Genomic DNA, 18316 nt, shown 5'->3' on the forward strand with positions numbered 1-18316 from the left:
ATTCATGTTAGTTATTTGTTGTTTCCAAATACATTAATGATTATTTAAAAAAAATCATATTTATAAAGTCGTTCAGATCATATTTATAAAACTAGATCATATTTATAAAATGGATTCTTTTTTTGGTTTAAAGGTGAAGACTAATATATGTTTTGCTCCCACCCAGTTTTTCTTAAAGGAATAACTCCAATTTACAAGCGATCTATTATTTAAAGTTTCCATAGAACTTTTTATTTATTTCAAAATATGTTCTTCCCTAAGTTACAAAAAGTGCATAAAATAAGAAATAAAGCTGTTTGAATAATTGTCATTTCTCAGTACTTTTAAATTTTCTATCTTAATAATTTTTATGCTGGAGGGCCTACAGCGCTAGCAACTTATTCATAAAAATAACAAAATTCAGAGTATCAGACTTATGATTATTGGAACATATAAGACTTAATAATGTTTTAAAATGAGTGCGAAACAATTTGACAGTCGACAATTCTATTGTAATTTTTTTCCTCTTTTCAGTCGTACACGTTCATATAAATTCTTATTCACCGAAACTAATAATTTGAGAGTTTGTTGTTTATGTTAAAGATGTTTTATGCGCTGTCGTTTAAATCTTTTCAAATAAAAATATCTTCAAAAGGTGTTATTTAAAAAGGAAAGCATTTAATTCGCACTTTTGAATTAATTGCCCACAATCTTTACAAACGTCTGAAAACGAATTTCTAAAATTTTGTTTTCTAAAAAGCACCTATACTTTAAAGTCATTTCTTATTTCTGTGATGACTGTAAACCATGAATAAACTAATGTTATAAAAACATACTTGTAATTTTCCATAAGAACATACTATATTCATCTGTAAATGCTTTCAGAATTAGAGTGTTGTATTAACTCAGGTTACATAGCACTTACTCTCTGATTGTACGGATCTTCTTCGATTGCATTACCTTTTTCTGAATCAAAATTTCTGAATCATAGTAGTTTCTTTTCTTCAAATAAGTGTTAAAATAATGCACCTATCTACTGCTATTACGGTTATATTTTTCGAAAAAAGAACTTATATTTTCTTCTTTGTGTTTCATATTTTATCACTCATGAATGAATTTATTTAACTCATGAATGAATTTGTGAGCTTTCTTTTAGAACCTAAGTTTAGTTTTCTGAATAATAGAATTTTATAAGATCTCGACAAAATAAATCTTTCCTGGATATATTTCATTTATAAACAAAGTGTCATTTACATGCTAGAAAAAGCCTTTCTCCCTTTTAAATAATTCCTTAGTTCGGTTTCCTTTTGCCACCCATTTGAATTTTTTGATGCAAGCTTAATTAAGAAATATTTAATAATTTCCAATATTGCCAAAAATTGATGTTATATTTCCTCAGCTTATGGTAAAATAATATCGGTAAACGCTTCATTTTCGAGACGAAATCATTCGATAACTATCTTCTTATAAATAATTTATTTTATGGATTGATTAGGTTGATTCTAATTATTCAGAAGTAACCAGTTAAATCTTAATTGCAGTTTATTTCAAAATAGGTTTGATTTTGTTTTGAAGATTTATATTTATTGCTTTATTTGTACTTTACTTTTTATGTAATTTTACTGTTCATTTACTTTAAATTGACGCTTCACTAAAAACAGAAGTCTTGAGCATTTCTAAATTTTTTATTCATCGTATAAGAAAGAAATTTATGTAAGCTAATAATCACTGTTAACAGAATAATTAAGCTGTTATCTCATTTTAGTTACAAACTACCAGTAAAGAGTTAAAAAATGTATTTTTTAAAGTTCCGACAAACGACTTGAATACCAAACATATCTAACATTAAATAGACGAATTCATTTTGTGGAAAAACCATGCTCTTAATTTTATTAAATCTCTACGTTATATTTTTACTCATACTACTTACGTAAAAAACATCTTCCTTTCAAAATACGTGATCTGTCATTTAATCAAGAAGATTTCCTGCCCATTCGATAAAATAACTAGGAAACCTTTCTAACGCAATTTATTTCGAGCAAACAATGCGAAGTGAATGTTCCTTCACCGTTCGGGGTAATTAAAGCAAAATATTCTTTCGAATAGCGCCCTTTATCGGGGAAGCGTTAAAAATTACGACGCAAAAAGCTCTAAAACTGTCGAAAAGGCGAGACCATGAAATCGATTCCCCATAAAATCTCGGGCCATAACCCTTTTACACAGCACAAAGAATGAATAAAACGAACACCTATACAATGCACATGTTCCACCATATGTGGGTAAAGAGAAGATATTTCCTCCTGCTCTTTTAACCTTATCTCTGCTGTGTTTCTTTACAGGAGATAAAGCTATAAATTTTCAGGTTAAATTTATCCTTCGATAACAAATTGGAGTAATATTTCTCTCTAACCTTCGTGCCTGGGATTTTATAACAAAATGTTTTCTTTTTCTCCTGAAAGTTCGGAAGTTAAAATTTTTACGGTTCTAGTAAAATAATTTATCATTATGAAAACCTATGTTATTCGAAGTTTTGAGAAGTTGTGACAAGAATAAAGGAAAAATCCATTGGGCAATTCAGCACACGAGTGCTGTAGAAAAAAAAGAAGAAACGCGATTTGATTCAAAAATAATTGTTCGAACTAGCACATTTTTTTTTTTTTTTTTTTTACAGAGAACAAATTAGATTTGGGAATAATACAACGGTGTTAATTTTTTTCATTATGTTCTTTTCTATTAGTAACATTTCATTAAAAAATTAGGATGACAGTAGCAGAGTTCTTGTGTATAAAGCAAAAAAGAGCATCTCAAATTACATTATCCAAGGAATTTGAAAATCATCATAAAAGATAAATTTTTGTCTTTGAAGGTTTAGATTCCAAAATTTATTCTAAGATTTCCACAATTATAAAGCATGCAATGTTCCTTTTCTTTTGTAATTGTCAAATAAAGACAAATAGATAGTATCAATTTAGAATTTTAAAAATTTTAATTAAATCAATTTAAATATCTTTCCAGAGTTTTATGTGCAATTCCGAAGCGCATGAATTTAAAAAAAAAAATTAAAGTGGCAATTTTAAATTGAAGAATGATAATAAAGGAAGAATCAAAGTTTCTTTTTTACATTATATTAAGCCTATTTTAAATTCCAATAAGGAATTCTTAGAATATAATAATGTTGAATACATATTCAATCATAATGACTAATGACTATGACTATTAAACGTTCTTTAATTCCTAAACATTCAGTTATTCAAAATTGCACGCATTGAATTTATGGTTTATTTTGGAAAAAAAATGGATTTCATCATTTTACATAAAAATGTGTATTCCCATATGAAATTTTATATCAGTTTTTATAAAAACCTCAATTAATTTATTTAGACTTTAAAAAATAAAAGCTTTAATGGAAATAAATTTTTCTCTTTTATAATTTCCCATCTACTAATTCGACTTTCTTTGAGAAAATTCGCACAAAATCAACATTAAAAAGCTTAGCTGGTCATTAAATTCCACTCTTAGTTTAATATACTATTAAAGAATTTTCCTTGCTTAAAAATTGAGCTTGAAGTTTAATTTAAGATGAAATATTTCAAATAATAGTATTATACAAAAGTAATTGGATACAGATTTTAAAGTATTGTATAGCATGAATTTAAAAAAAAAAATTAAGAAATAAGTATTTAGTCATGGTTTCAGTTGAATATAATTTCTGGGAGATACTGGACTACTAATAATGAAAAATATTCGTAAAAATAATAAAAAATTGAAATTAATTTCAAGATATTTTTAAAATAATATTCAATAATAATATTCTGAAAAATTAAATTAGACATATTTATATTTATAAAAAAGGAATTTTTTAATGTATATTATATCCATAATGCTTGAATGAAATTATTAACTATTTTATTATATATTTATACTATTATTTTATTATATTAACAATTTTATTACTATAATCACTATTTTATTTAAAGTTCCATTTATTTTTTCATTTGAAAAATTTGTATTTTACTTCATATAGGCTTCGGCTTCCATTTCAGTTGAACAAGCAAAATGTTATACTGCCTGCTTAAATAAATTTGCTTATTGATCTTTAATTAATGCCCCATATACTTAAAAAATTATCTTTTTTATCGAAAATTTAGTCGACTCTCATTAAAATTGAATTTACAATAATTTTATACTGCACATCACATAGGAAAAAAATGTGACGCATTTGGAATTTTCATTATTATCCTTTTTTCCCTTTTTACGCATTTAGTCGCATTCTGACTTTACATTTAATATGAAAAATCATGTGACCTGAAAGCCACTTGACCATGGCACATTTTTGATTGCTTACGTAACAGTTTCTCGTATTGGATCATCTCGTCGATTCATTGTTCTCGAAATCTAACAGCAATTTATTAATTTTATTTTTATCAAATTTTATTATGTGGATGAACGAGATATTTTCTCTGCCAGTGTCAAACCAAAATAAATGGTCTTGATGGCCATTAGCTTGTGTTTGCAAGTATTTGGAAGGTTGTTCTTTCAATTTTCAAGGTTTTAAACTTTGAATCTCATTTCACTCACCATTTCACGTAAATACTTGTATCAATTCTTCCGATTAGTTCATTTTATAATTTTTCATATTATAGCTAATTAATTCTAACTTTTTTTAGCAAAACTTTTGTTGTATTACGATATTAAGGTAATTTAATATCGTGAATGCTATTTTTCGAGTAAAGGATTATTATTTGAAAATGATTCATTTTGCCTAGATAATCATTATTTATTTGAAAAATCTTTTTTATTTTTAAATTTTATTTTATAAAATTTTCAAGTTTTTAGAACATTAAAAGTTTTATTTTTACAGGGAGGCCAAATGATGTGAAGACACAGTTCCCTGATAAATAGCTTTATGTATGTCATAAAATATATTTTCACACTACTATATTTTGTTCAACGACATGATATTACTAATTTGAAATATAGAATAAATTCGAAGTTTAAATGGTATGGCATACTTGAAAAAGATTTAATTTAATTTCATAGTTTATACACAGCAGTTTTGGAGTTTCAAATAACTGGCGCAGTAATAGTTCGATAATACTTCTAAAGTGGCTTGGAAGCATAGTTGGAACATACTTTTAATTTTAGACAAAAAAAAGCACTTTTTGAAGATTTAAAAAAAAGTATTTATGTTTGGATATTAATTAATTTTACACTTTGAAAAAATTTAAAGCTATGCATAAAAAGTACTTTCTTCACAGTCTGAAAGATTATTTTGAGTTTACATTATTACATGTTATAAAATGTTTCGAATGAAAATAGAGATACAACTTCAAATACAGATGATTAATGAAAGAAGAATAAAGAAAATGATATCGCTATTCATTCTCTATAAAAACATCTGGAAGGGTTTAATCTTGAACATAATCTTTCGTATACGTCTTTAGTATATAATTAATACTTTCTTTTGTTTTAATTTTCAATGCTTTTTATTTTTTCAGTTTAGCAATTTTCAATGGATATAATTTTTAAGTGCTTGTAACATTTTCGAAAAGTGAAATAATACCGAAAATAACATCTCGTTTGCATTGCTGGAAGTTTTGTCCAAATCTCAAAATAGAATTTTTGGTAATTACAGTATTTTCTCCTTGTATACCACCTATATGAGATATTAAAAATGTAAGATTTATCTCTACTTCGAAAATGAAATTTGACTTTTGTGATTAAACTCGAATTTTGCTTTTCCGTTCTTCAAACATAACTCCGCGGTTTGAAAGAAAAGGTCGTTTTCATCTTTTTACTCAAGGCTAAAAAATGATAGGAAAAATTAGAATTCCAAAGTTGTTAATAAACAAGCTCTTCTTAAATAACTATGTTATTAATATCTTTGAAATATTCAAATATCGATACAATATGTAGTAATTAAGTTAAAAAAGAATATCTTTGTAAGCAAGGTCAATATCAATTTTTCTTATAGAACAAACTTTCATATAATGAAAAGAAACTTTATGTTTCTCTTTAGAATACTTAATGCATTTCATCATAGTGAAAAAACTCGCCTAAAATAATTGAACTCATTAGCGAAAATTTTAATTTAAGTGTTTTTTTTAGTATGTACTTTTATCGTTGTGCTGAAAACATTTTTTTTTCATTATCGTTAAATATATATTTCAAACATGCTACATTACTTGTAAAGAGCGTAACCCATAAAAGAATCTCATGAATAATTTCTGGAATCAATCAGAATTTTTGCTTAAAATTCTATAAAATATTTGGTTAATTTTGTTATAATTATTATTTTTATTTTTTTATTCATATTATTTTTAATCAGTAATGAATATATCCTATTCATGCATATTTTGTTTGAAAGTTGAAGAAACTTGGAATTTCTTTTAAAAATTGAATAATACGAACGAACGTATAAGCAATTTTCAAAACATTTCTGAAAAAAAAATTTTTGGGGGGCATTTTATTTTTTATTGAAAAAAACAGACCATTCATCATTCACAAGATGAATGAGATTAAGGTATAAAATACAATGACGTAATTAATTGTTTCATAAGTGAATCTGTATTTTTTTGGAAGTATTTTCATGCAAATATTCCAAAATTACTTTACTTTTTTGACTAAGAAAACATTAAAAAAAAAAACAAGAAAAAACTACAAATATTAATATTTTAGCAGTTATAATAATATTATAACTGCTAAACTGTTCATTTTATTAATAATTTCTTTAAATATTCTTATTATATTATCGTATGCATTTTATAAACTTTAATTGATTGCTTCGAAACATTTTTGTGCTTTAAATATTTTTCAGAAAAATTAAAATTAATCAATGATTCTAAACTTTAATATTATTCAAGAAGAATTAAAAGTAACATTAAAAATCTAAAGATCAGATAACAGTATGTCTTTGATTAATACGAGTAATTCAATTCCATTTCATAATTTATCGAAAAATGTTATTAATAATCTACAATTTGTAACTGATATTTCTTGTTACTTATCCTTCAGTATTTTATACTACTTTTGACATTGCAATTAAACATTTTCATACAGTGCTTTATTTATAGAATCAGTTATAAATAAAGCTTATTGTGTCAAACAAATAAAGCCAAAATATTTGGTAAAGAAAATAGAAAAAATAGTTTTTCTTCTTCTTTTTCTCTACTCTTTTTAAACCGCTTTTTTTGTCATCATCTTTATACGATTACGTAATAATTATTTTTGGCATTTTATATTCTTATTAATTGCTCTCATTAAAATTATTTAATACAATTTGTTCTTCGAATTTTTTATACAAATCATTTTGCTTATTAACTCTTTTCATTTGCACATGCAAAAAGAAACCACAAAAATCATCAAAAAAAATCATTTAATATATCATATTCATTTCAATATTCAATAAATCATATATCACTTAATATTTAAAATCATGTAACTGTATCTCTTTGTATAAATATCGAACATCGAAGCTGCAAAAATATATTTAATAAAAATTAGTATATGGTTCATATACTAAAAATCTTTCAATTTAGTGGCTGAATCTGATAACGAGAAGAGGTATTTTTCCTAAATGCCTATTTGATTTTTTTTCTTCTTTGTTATGTGAAAACATTAAAAAAGTAACATTTTAATGTTTGTAAAGATTATTTTTTTGATTATTATTATACTATTGCTTTAACTTTGGATGGAAATTTTACATACCTTTTACAATTTTTAAAATAAAGTAAAAAAAAAAAAATAGTTCTTATTGTGTCTCTGATATGTGAGCTCCTTTTAAATGGTGAATAGAAGACAAGACAACAAGAAATTTGCAAATGATATTCTGGATCCATTTCTTTTGAGAAACTTTCCCAACTTAGAAAATTAATTAATTCTCAAGATATTTATATAAACAAATAAAATTTAAGCCGAGTTTTAGGTCTTTTTAAAAATTATTATTTCCATGATTTATGCAATATTTTGTTATTTTATACTAAATTCTAATTGTTATAAAGAAATTCAAACCATCAGTTTCAATGTTTTAGCCAATCTTTCAATCAGCGCTATTTTTTATCAATGCTGTGACAAAAATCTTGCTTTATTTGTATATTAACCGACAGTCAAAATTGTCCGCAATTCTACGACATTACATTGCCCATTTCTTAGCAAGTAAATCTTTTAATCTGCACTCACATCATTCAAAATGACTTACTAACTCTCTGTACGATGTTTGTTTTGGTCTTGTGAATGTTTTAAATGTTTCCAATATGAATACATTTATTTAATCAGATAGTTTTACTTCTACTGAAGAGAGATGACTTAAAGAGGAAAACAAAATGAAAGCCTCTTTGGCATTTTAAAATTAGGCACACACGCTTAGTTTTTAAAATAGGGCATTTAAAATTTGGTACTACTACTTCATTTAATAACTGGGAACAATTCTTTCTTGCTGTGCATCTCACTTGATGACTCGTATCTGTTTTGATATTATAGCTGCTTTGAATGTCACAACAAAGTAATTTTTTATTACTTTCTTTTATATTATTATTAGGCTTCATTAGATCAAAAGAAACATGGATCACTTGGGTCATATTGAGGATAAGTCATTGTTGCAGAAAAGTAAGGGATGAATTTTATCGCCTCCTATAACTAAGTTTCCTGATAAGAATTAGTTACAATAAAAGGTGGAGAAATGGCAAACTTTTTTTTTCTTCATACAAAATCCACGTATCTTCAATTATATACTTATTCTTCTTTTTAATTACATTATCATTCTTTCTATAATATTCGTCCTTATCTTCTTCAAAATTATAAAATATGAGGTAATATGATCAGAAATCGATATTCTATCATAATAAAAATTATTATTAATTATTAAAATGATAATTATTAAATTCTAATGAGAGTTAGCCAGGAATACATTACATGCATACTCACATACCACATGTGTAGTAATACGTACATGTAGCCGCAGTAGTATTCAGCTTACAGAACTGATTATTTTTTGCATTAAAATATGATTTTTTAAAAGAATTTTTTTCAATGATTTTCTTTTATTTTTAAAGTGAACATATCTATTTTCAGTGCTTACATCTGACTCAAACCATATTTTTATTATTCTTTGAGATGAAATGTCCAGTTGACAAAAAAAATATCAGCATGATGATGAAAAAAATATACCATTATTGTTTCTTCTATACGAGAAATGTAGTTTCTACGTCACTTATTCGAAAGCCAAAAAGTAATGTGATTAATTCATCAAATAGCATTTGTTTCAATTTTAAAATGAAATATTAATGCCAATTTTTAGATGCAGAATAAATATCAAGAATTAATTGTATCTAATTCTTATTTTCTCAAACATGAAATGGTTCAATTTTAACAAACTCAGAAAAAAGTTTAAGGAAATCAAAACGATAAAAAGGATGATTCAAAAAAGATTCTGTTAAGCTGCGTGCCCTCATTACAACTGAATTTCGGTATTTAGCGCTGTGAATGCTAACGTAAATAAAATAAGATAATGTCACATGATAATTAACTCCATGGCATCACAAAGTTATAAAATTTGTTGTTTTTTTTCTGAATTTTATCTTACTTGTTTGGCTTGTTATATTTCCTTTTGTTGATTGTATTGTCTGAATTTTGATGTCACAAAATCAACCGGTTCCTTAATTTGCGACTGTTTGTGCATAAACTGACTGCCAAATAAAATAACATTAAATTTCAGATGTATTTTTTTCATACAAGAAAGAGTAAACAATATTCTTTTAAAATCTTTAGATAAATTAAATGACATCCAAAATGCAATTTTTGTAGAAAGAATCCAAAGGATAATTGAAATAATAAGAAAATTAATCCGTTTTATATTTTAAATAGCGTTTTTAATTTCATAATAAAAGGAAAATTGCTTAAAACTGGAAAAAAAAAATTGTAAGAGTACTTTATATAAATTACACTAAAAAAATCTCTAATTATAACTTCTTAATGAAACCACTTCTAAAGACTTGGCAAGGCCTATAAAATGTTTATATTTCTTCTACTTCAAACAAATCAACCATTGAAAGCTTTTTTTTTCATTTCACTTTATATTTACAAAAGAACACTGTGATTAAAATTATATACTGTGTATAAAAGATTATTGAGAGTCAAATATACTTCACTCCTGAAGAAGAGACCAGTTTAGTGGCATATTCGTTAGAGTTACATTCTCTATACCTGTTTCAAATTTGAATAATCTTAATAATCCATGTTTTGATGAGCTATATTAACTCCCTCTTAAGAGTCTGTAAAATCACAAAACATCGCAATGAAAGCGCCTTCCTTTTTTTCAGGATATATAAATCTGTAATCAGAAAACTTTGCCTTGGTTTAAAATATATTTAAGATTCATGAAAAAAAAATCAACAAAGAGTATAGTAAAAGAATTTCATAGAAATTATAGATGGTTTGAAATATTTACAGAACGTAATTCAATCAAACGAAATAAAGTTTTCTCCAAGTTGAAACAACTAATTCACATGCTTCTTGAAAAAGCAGGAGATAAAGGATTTTTTTAGAGTGCTAGAGGTTTTATTCCATAAAAATGAGAATTACAAATAATAGTGATTCACAGTATTGTATTTCTTTTTTTTAAATACTTAAAAAAAAGAAAGAAGAAAGGACTGCATTAAGCTTTATTCGAAGAAAAAGAAACATCCTATGACAAAATCATCTTTCATTGAAGCTGGATTTAGAATAAATGGAAATCTGCCTATTAATTAACCACACAGGCTATCTCAATAATATAGATTTGATAATAGAGCGTTTCTTTGGAATTATGCGGTTAAGTTTCGAGAAACTGAAATTGTCAAGTTTCGAGAAACTGAAATTGTCAAGTTTCGAGAATCGAGAAATTGAAAACTTTTATAACGTTACATCCTCTAAAGATACGAAAATAATGTGAATTCAACAAATCAAGTTGTCAATAAAAAGAAATGGGGAATAACGTGAAATAACTTTGTATCAAAATTTAATTTATCAAGTTTCTGATGCGTGTATAAAAAAGATAAGCGCTTAGTAATCGAAAGCGATTTATGAAGCCGTTTAGTAATTTTATATTAAATGTAATTCTGTTCTTCTTTCTTCTTCTTTTTTTGATTACTGTACACTTTATAAGCAAAATAAAAATTTATTCTTAAGCACAAAATTAATATTTTCTAATCAGAGTCAGTAGCGCCAAAACTTTGATCGAAATTTTCCTTTCCACTGATTTGAAAAAAAAAAAATTAATAAAATAGAAAAGCGCAAAAGCAAAAATTAATGAAAAAATCTCTCTATGCGACTTAAAGCATGCCGATGTCTCTGGTATATTTAATTTATTTCAGTGATGAAAGAACCTAGGAAGAAGGGGAATCTGAATTCTCTTCCTTACCTGTTTTATTCTGAAGATGACATCTCATAATTTGAATATGAAATTTAATGAAAGTGGGGTTCCTTTCACAAGCGGAGCTATTGACAAAATAAAAACCCAAGCGTTATGGCTTGCAAAATTCAGGAACCTCTCATTTCTCCTTGAATGCATGGTAAAATTTTAATAGATGCTCGGGAAATTTACGAAAAAAGAGGGAGTAAAATGAATTTTTATCTGCGAGATACAAGAAGCCCGAAAAAAAAGCTCAGGTTTCATTATCTTTTCGTCTCTTTATTTGCTACCCAGCAAGTTTTTTTTAATATTAAAAAACTTGAGATTTCTAGCAAATTTTAATGAAATATTTTATATTAAATTCGTAATTACTCATTCGTAAACGAGCATCCATATTTTACGCAATGAATAAAAATATCTAAAAAGAATGAATATTTTATCAGCTGATAAAGTGATTTCATTGCATTAGTATTTAAATGTATATTGATCTCTCGGATATTTGGAATCTTTAAACTGCGCTGACAACAAACACACTATATTTGCGCATATTACTCCAGTTAGATTTGTAACTCATTTTAAATCTAAAAGAGATTGAGTTGAGATTGATCATGATTTTAATAATTGGTTAGAAGATGAGAATGGCACTTGAGCTGACACACTCTTTCCAAACTTCTGCATCACTCATCAGTGGAAGGTGTTTGATCTCCTTCTGATTTGACAAGCAGTAGTCTCGAGCAGTACTGATGGAATTAGGTTAAACTAGCAATTTTTTAAATCTCAGCTAGAGCTTACCCCAAACACTTTCATCTCCACAAAATCAGATATTTATTGAACAAATATTTCATTTTTGGAGAAATGAAGGGGCTATGTAAATTTGAAAATGTGTTGTATTGTTATTTATATACTGCAATCACCTCTCATTTCTAGTTATCAGTGTAAACATTGGAAAGGTAGCATATTTATTTCACTGAAACTTATTATATCATATATTGGAGCCTTTAAATTAAGGAGGAAATACTAAATGCTTATTTTCTTTCACAAATGTAAATTGTAAGTGACGTAAAGGAAATGACATTTAAAGAATAAGTGTTCCTGATTATTTGATGAATATGAAAATAATTTGAACCATTCGATAAGTATATAAATAACACAGAGGGTAAAGGGAGAATAGGATAACATGAAACCACCAGGAATTATCTCTCCGAAATCTTCTCACATATTGTCTAATAAAGGAAGTATTCCACTCCTCCCACATAAAATTGGGCACTTTGGGTAAGATCCCGAACCCCTTGCATGGTATTGAAGAAAAGTAGTTATGAAATATAGATCTTTGGCATGAATCAACATTTTTATTAAGTCTAGCCTGCGATCTTTCGAGATTAATCTCTAGTACGTGGTTATTACTTAACTATCCAACAATCGAATATGTATTTTGGATACCTTTTTTTCCGATGGATTAAAATCAAAATTTTACATAAAATTAAAATTGTAATCACACGCTCCCATATCAAATTTCATTTATTTAAATCACCGCGCTTACATGCTTATGAAAGTATAGACTGACAACGGATCACTCTTTGACAGATTTAGTTCAAAAGTTAATAAAAATCTATCTCAAGAGGATAATATTGTGATCAAAGTTTCATTTACTTTTGTTTTTGTGAATATTCGTGTTTAAATGCATGCAAAAGTACAGGCTGAGAGGCAGTTAACCCCTTGCCGGATTTTGTTCAAAATTTGACACTTATCTATAGTTTAGATGCTAAACCTTTATACCAAATTTTATTTATGTAATTTATTTTGTAATCATGTTCACTTGTAGTTTGACAGCCGGACTTCCTCTGAATGGATCAAAAATTTGATAGAAACATCTTTATTGAGTTAGTGTTTTCATAGACATTTTTAATTTCAAAAAATGGGATTTTCGCGCTTAGGATCTATGAAGTGAAGAGATCGTCATAATCTAAAGATTGAATATTTGACGATTGCAATGCTTTCTCTGTATATATTTTGTATACCATTGTTACAATATATATACATATAGATTATATAATATCATAACAGATGGTGACTAGAAAATTAAAACGGTTAATTGGTTTTCTCATAAACCAGTTTGTGGTATTTCATTAAATATTTCTAAAGAAAAGATGTAAGTGGCATTCATGAATGCGACAAGTAGAATGATCGGCAGTGGGGAAATATACTATATACGAATAAAAGCAAATTTTGTTTATCCACCTATTCGTTGTGCAAAGACGTATGACGCGAATCTGGAAATTACTAATTTTCCACTAGTAAGCTATTTGCTTACCCAATCATACATTAAAGTCTCACTAATAATTTTAACAAACAGACAAAAAAAAATGTTTTTTTAACAGAGTGGAAAAAAATTTTCTGTTTTTTTTCCCCTTTTGGTGCATAAAAATTTGTTTCACTTTAAAATGAACCATTAAAATAATCTGCAAACATATTTTCTTGCACTAGCCTTTCCTGATATACAGTGTAATAATTTACAAAAATATCAACGCAGATTGATAAAAAAAGAAGATTCTGAAGTTCTTTTTTTGGAATTTTTTCTAGGTTGCCATGACAACCAAAACAGCGGCGGATGCTGTCGCTGTTGCTATGTCCAGGGAGACGAGCACTTCCAGGTAAGAAAACGAAGCTTGGAAATAAATTTCTTCAGAAAATCCAATTTAGGCAAGGCGCTAAATCTCACACTTGAAGGCGTTGAAGGGAAGGGTTGGTGGCGAGGGGAGGGGCGTGAAAATGAGCAAGTACGGTCACAGAACGACTAATGCTGAGTGGCTCGGCGAGTAGTGTTAATGGAAAATGGAAAATGTGCTCAGAATAATGTGTGCACATTTATATCCCTCGTTTTAGGCCTAACTCTTAAGGTAGCTGGAAGCAATCTTTAATAAAACGGTTAGGAAAGCACTCAAGCATTAGAAAATTCGCAAGGGGTTGTTCTCTAGATTCGATATTAATACAGGAATCAGAACTACACCAAGATTTACTTGTATATCTTTTGCTAAAATTGCTACAAATTATTTCTAAAAAATGAATTAGATAAAATAGGTGCGGACAAACGTTTATCAGAAAACATGTGAGCTAAAAAAAATGACAATTTTTAAATGATTTTAAAAATTTAAAATTCGTTTTAATTTAACAGTTGTACCAAAAATGTTTAATAGTTTTGGATAGAAAAAAAATTAGAAGTTAGAAATTCTAAGATTTTAGTAATGTTTTGCATATTGGCTTCTAATTGATTGTAATAGCTAGTTAGGATTTGTACTTAAAATGACATCAATGCGGTTTTCAGTTGATTATGTTCAAGCTTAAAAATATAAACAACATAAAAAATAATTTGGCAAATGAGAAGTATCAATACCATTTATTTTCTTGAGAAGAAACTGGTTGATATATTACAGTGAAGTAGAGTTCTGTATTCTAGAAAGTAATCAATTCATTGAAAATATTTTATTTCATTAGAAATTATAAAAAGAAATATTTTAAATAGAGGTCTGGACAAATTTTCGTAATTATGGTTTTTCGGATATCTACTTAGCAAATATTTCATTTCCTATAAAATTTTACATGAATAATATAATTTGTTGCTTAACTGGTTCAGAGATAAGACAAATCTGAATAATTTAAGCAGCATTATTTAATAAATTAAGCTGAATGATTTAAGCAGAACTCTTATCTTGAAGAATTAAATCTGGTCATAAAACATTAATTACCTGATTAAAATTATTAATTACCTGAAATTATAATTGTATCGTTTGTAGATAACATAGGTTCATTAGCTTACCCAGCAAAATATCTCTAAATTTCAAATATTAAAAGTAATGTAACTCGTATAAATTTAGAAGACTTATCTAGTTATTCTCATATACTTCTCTGATTTCCTTATTTTACCTTAAATTTGATGTTTAATTTTGAAAAGAAACGATTATACTTAAATTAATCCAATTACATGTTTGGTAAATCAAAACAAGTTTTTAAAAATATAATAACAGAGAAAAAATAAGAATGATTCAGCATTGAAGTTTTTTAGATAAACAAAAAGAAAAAAATTTGAAAGAAAGTAAAACACTAGTCTAAAAGCATGATAATATAAAATCATTGAAAAATGCGTGAAAAAAATTCCCCATTAGCTTGCTTTTGAAGTTAAACATTATCTATAATTATTGCAGTATACAAAAATTTTATTAAAAGCATGTTTTAAAGAGAAATCTATTCAGAATAAAAAAATAAATCAAATCTTCATAGCTTGATCGTTAATAATGGAAAAAATCCAGAATGAAATAAGAAATAGTAATGACAACGCTTCTAATTTCATTTGCAACAATGAAAATTATGTCGTGAAATATGCTTAAAAAAATCTTTAAAAATTAATTAAGTCCACACTAAAAATATTTACGACATTTAAATTCAAATCATAAAATTTAATTTTTAGTTTAAGATAATTTTTTAATTTTAAAATGGTTTAAAATTTTACACGAATTTTAAATAAATATTAAAAAAGCTATTCCTTTCAAATTTTGAAACGGAATAACATTTATTTTTGTGCAATAATAATTTCGGAAGTTATGGTGAAAAAAATGGCAAAAATTCATTTAATTTTGTAATTAATTAAAATTATAATTAATAATTTTTAAAAACATGGGGCACAGTAATAAAGATAAAAGCAGCATTCTTAATATTTAGGCATTTTCTTCGTCTAAGGAATAAAAGTGTTTTGAACATCATAATTATGACTTTTGCTGAATTAATTGAAACTTTGAACTGATTGACTCAATTTGACTATAATAACAGAAGAAATCAAATTGCAGATCACAGTTTATATTCTGAAAATAATATTAGAACTATTTTTCATATGCCTTGTAATTATATGTCGTCTGGAATATTTTTTTGATTGAGGAGATACTAGAAATCATATTCTATAAAGTAAACATTCTTTGTCGTAAAGTACAGGATGGCGAAGAAATGTTTTTCTGTGACAGAAAAAGTCTCTCTGTCATAGATATTTTGTTTCAGAAACACGTAGAAATTTCATTCCATGTGTCTGAAGTTGATTGGGTTGCATTAGATTTCCTCAAGTTAAAAATTGATTGAAAATTCGAGGTCATAGATGAGTATAGCTCCCCAACCCAATTGCTAAGGGGACGAAGGAATCTCTTAGCCATTTTTGTGAATTATTCACTGAGTTATGGAACATTTTACGCATGTGTATTAAAATATAAATACGTCAAATTTCTTTTTAAAAACTTTTTAAAAATAAATATTATTTTTAGACAATTAAAAGATATACAATTTTTTAAAATTTCTAAATATTGTAGGCTATTCAATTTTTAATTTTTCCATTAATTTTGCCTTATAAATTTATTTGGAATAAAACCTTGTATGATCTTGTAATTCCATTTAAATACTAGTTTTTAGAAATATTTTTACACACACTTTCTGAATTTTCATAAGAATTCTATGTCTTTCGGAACTAAAATTGACTGTTAACTATCTTAAAAAAATTCGAAATGCATATTCTATTTTCTCTTAAAATTTAAGAGAAATATTTATTATCTATTTTATCTAATTTCGTCAAAAATTAAGATGCCTGGAATTTTTCAAAGATATTTAAATCTAATTGCAATATCATTTTGAGAAAAGTAATTGAAATGCGGTTTTATTCCTTAGGTCTTTGAAATATTCATTTTATCGAACAGTATATCTTATAACATTGTTTTAGTTATATATAAAAATAAATTTTGGTGCGGAAACAATAAAAATAAAATTTTATGTTTTTGTCCATTTTTGCTTATTTTAAAGTTCACTGTGCCCTTAAGTAAAAGCTATTCATATTTAGAAATATTTTCATCTCTGTAAAATAAAGTAATTGAATCGTTAATAAATTCAATTACTTTAGCATATATCAATGCGACACTCTCCTGTTAAAAAAGTACTAAGACTGTATGCTAATTCTTGTTAAGGGTTATCAAACCTTTGTTCTGTAACATTAACTACTGCATCTACCTTTCTAAATTTCTATATCAGGAACTTGTGAGACACACATTTATAATAACATTTGACCCCCCTCTCCGAAAGAAAGATGATGAAGAAGGAGGAAAAAAAAAAGACATATTTGGTGTCTGATGCCACAAAATGCTTAGTGCACTTACTTTGCAGATTTCATTTCATTTATTTAAAAGCATAATTTTTTGATTACATTGACTAGTTGTACCATTTTTCTGCTATTAATAACTCTAAAATTATTGAAGAACTGTATTCAACGCCAATTCAGTCCTAATATTTTATAATTAAGGAAGGATTACACGTTCACTCACTCTCACCAAAGATAATATCTTCAATAACAGTCCTCCGAATTTACGAAATCTTTTGAGCGGCCAGATTGGAATAACAAAAGTCTCATCTTAAATACTGTGGGATTAGGAATTCAATGTCGAATTTCACTAAAAACCTTTCGCATTAGAGTATCTAGTTTGATAGAGGTTTAAACAATCTCACGTTATTGACATTCGAGAGTAGAAGCATCATTTGATCACTGTTCAGCTCTCAAAACTCAGAAACTTTCTAGTATTTTCAATTTTCAATTGATTTGAAATAAAAGAGATGAAAATATTAACTTAAATTATCAGCCTTTTACAACACATTCTAGAAAGTGTTTCGAAAAGCAAATACATTCCTCCATAATTAAATTTAATATTTCTTAGAATTTTAGAAAAGATTTTTTTTATATAATTTTGTATTAAATTATAATTTTTTTACACAGTACGTTTATTTTTCAAAAATTTTTAGTTTAATTACTTGCCGACAGTAAAACCCCTTATCGTAAAAAGTAAATTTTCTAGATAGACAGAAAATGAAATTTATGCTCTACTGTAAATTTTTTAAAAATGCAAAATAAATCAGCGGAAGAATTCTTCCTTCGAC

General features: G+C 26.5%; 1 protein-coding gene across 2 annotated transcripts in view; it reads left to right on the forward strand.

The window, feature by feature from the left end:
- Positions 1-18316, forward strand: part of LOC129967039 (neprilysin-4-like) — a 74076-nt gene that overhangs the window by 12324 nt on the left and 43436 nt on the right. For both annotated transcript variants that reach the window (XM_056081677.1, XM_056081678.1), the window contains exon 2: positions 13946-14016. In XM_056081677.1, coding sequence (XP_055937652.1) covers positions 13952-14016 — 65 coding nt within the window. In that variant the 5' untranslated portion in view covers positions 13946-13951. The remainder of the gene's footprint in view (positions 1-13945; positions 14017-18316) is intronic.

The sequence above is a fragment of the Argiope bruennichi genome, chromosome 4 (genome assembly GCF_947563725.1).
Source record: "Argiope bruennichi chromosome 4, qqArgBrue1.1, whole genome shotgun sequence".
Taxonomy (NCBI): Eukaryota; Metazoa; Arthropoda; class Arachnida; order Araneae; family Araneidae; genus Argiope; species Argiope bruennichi.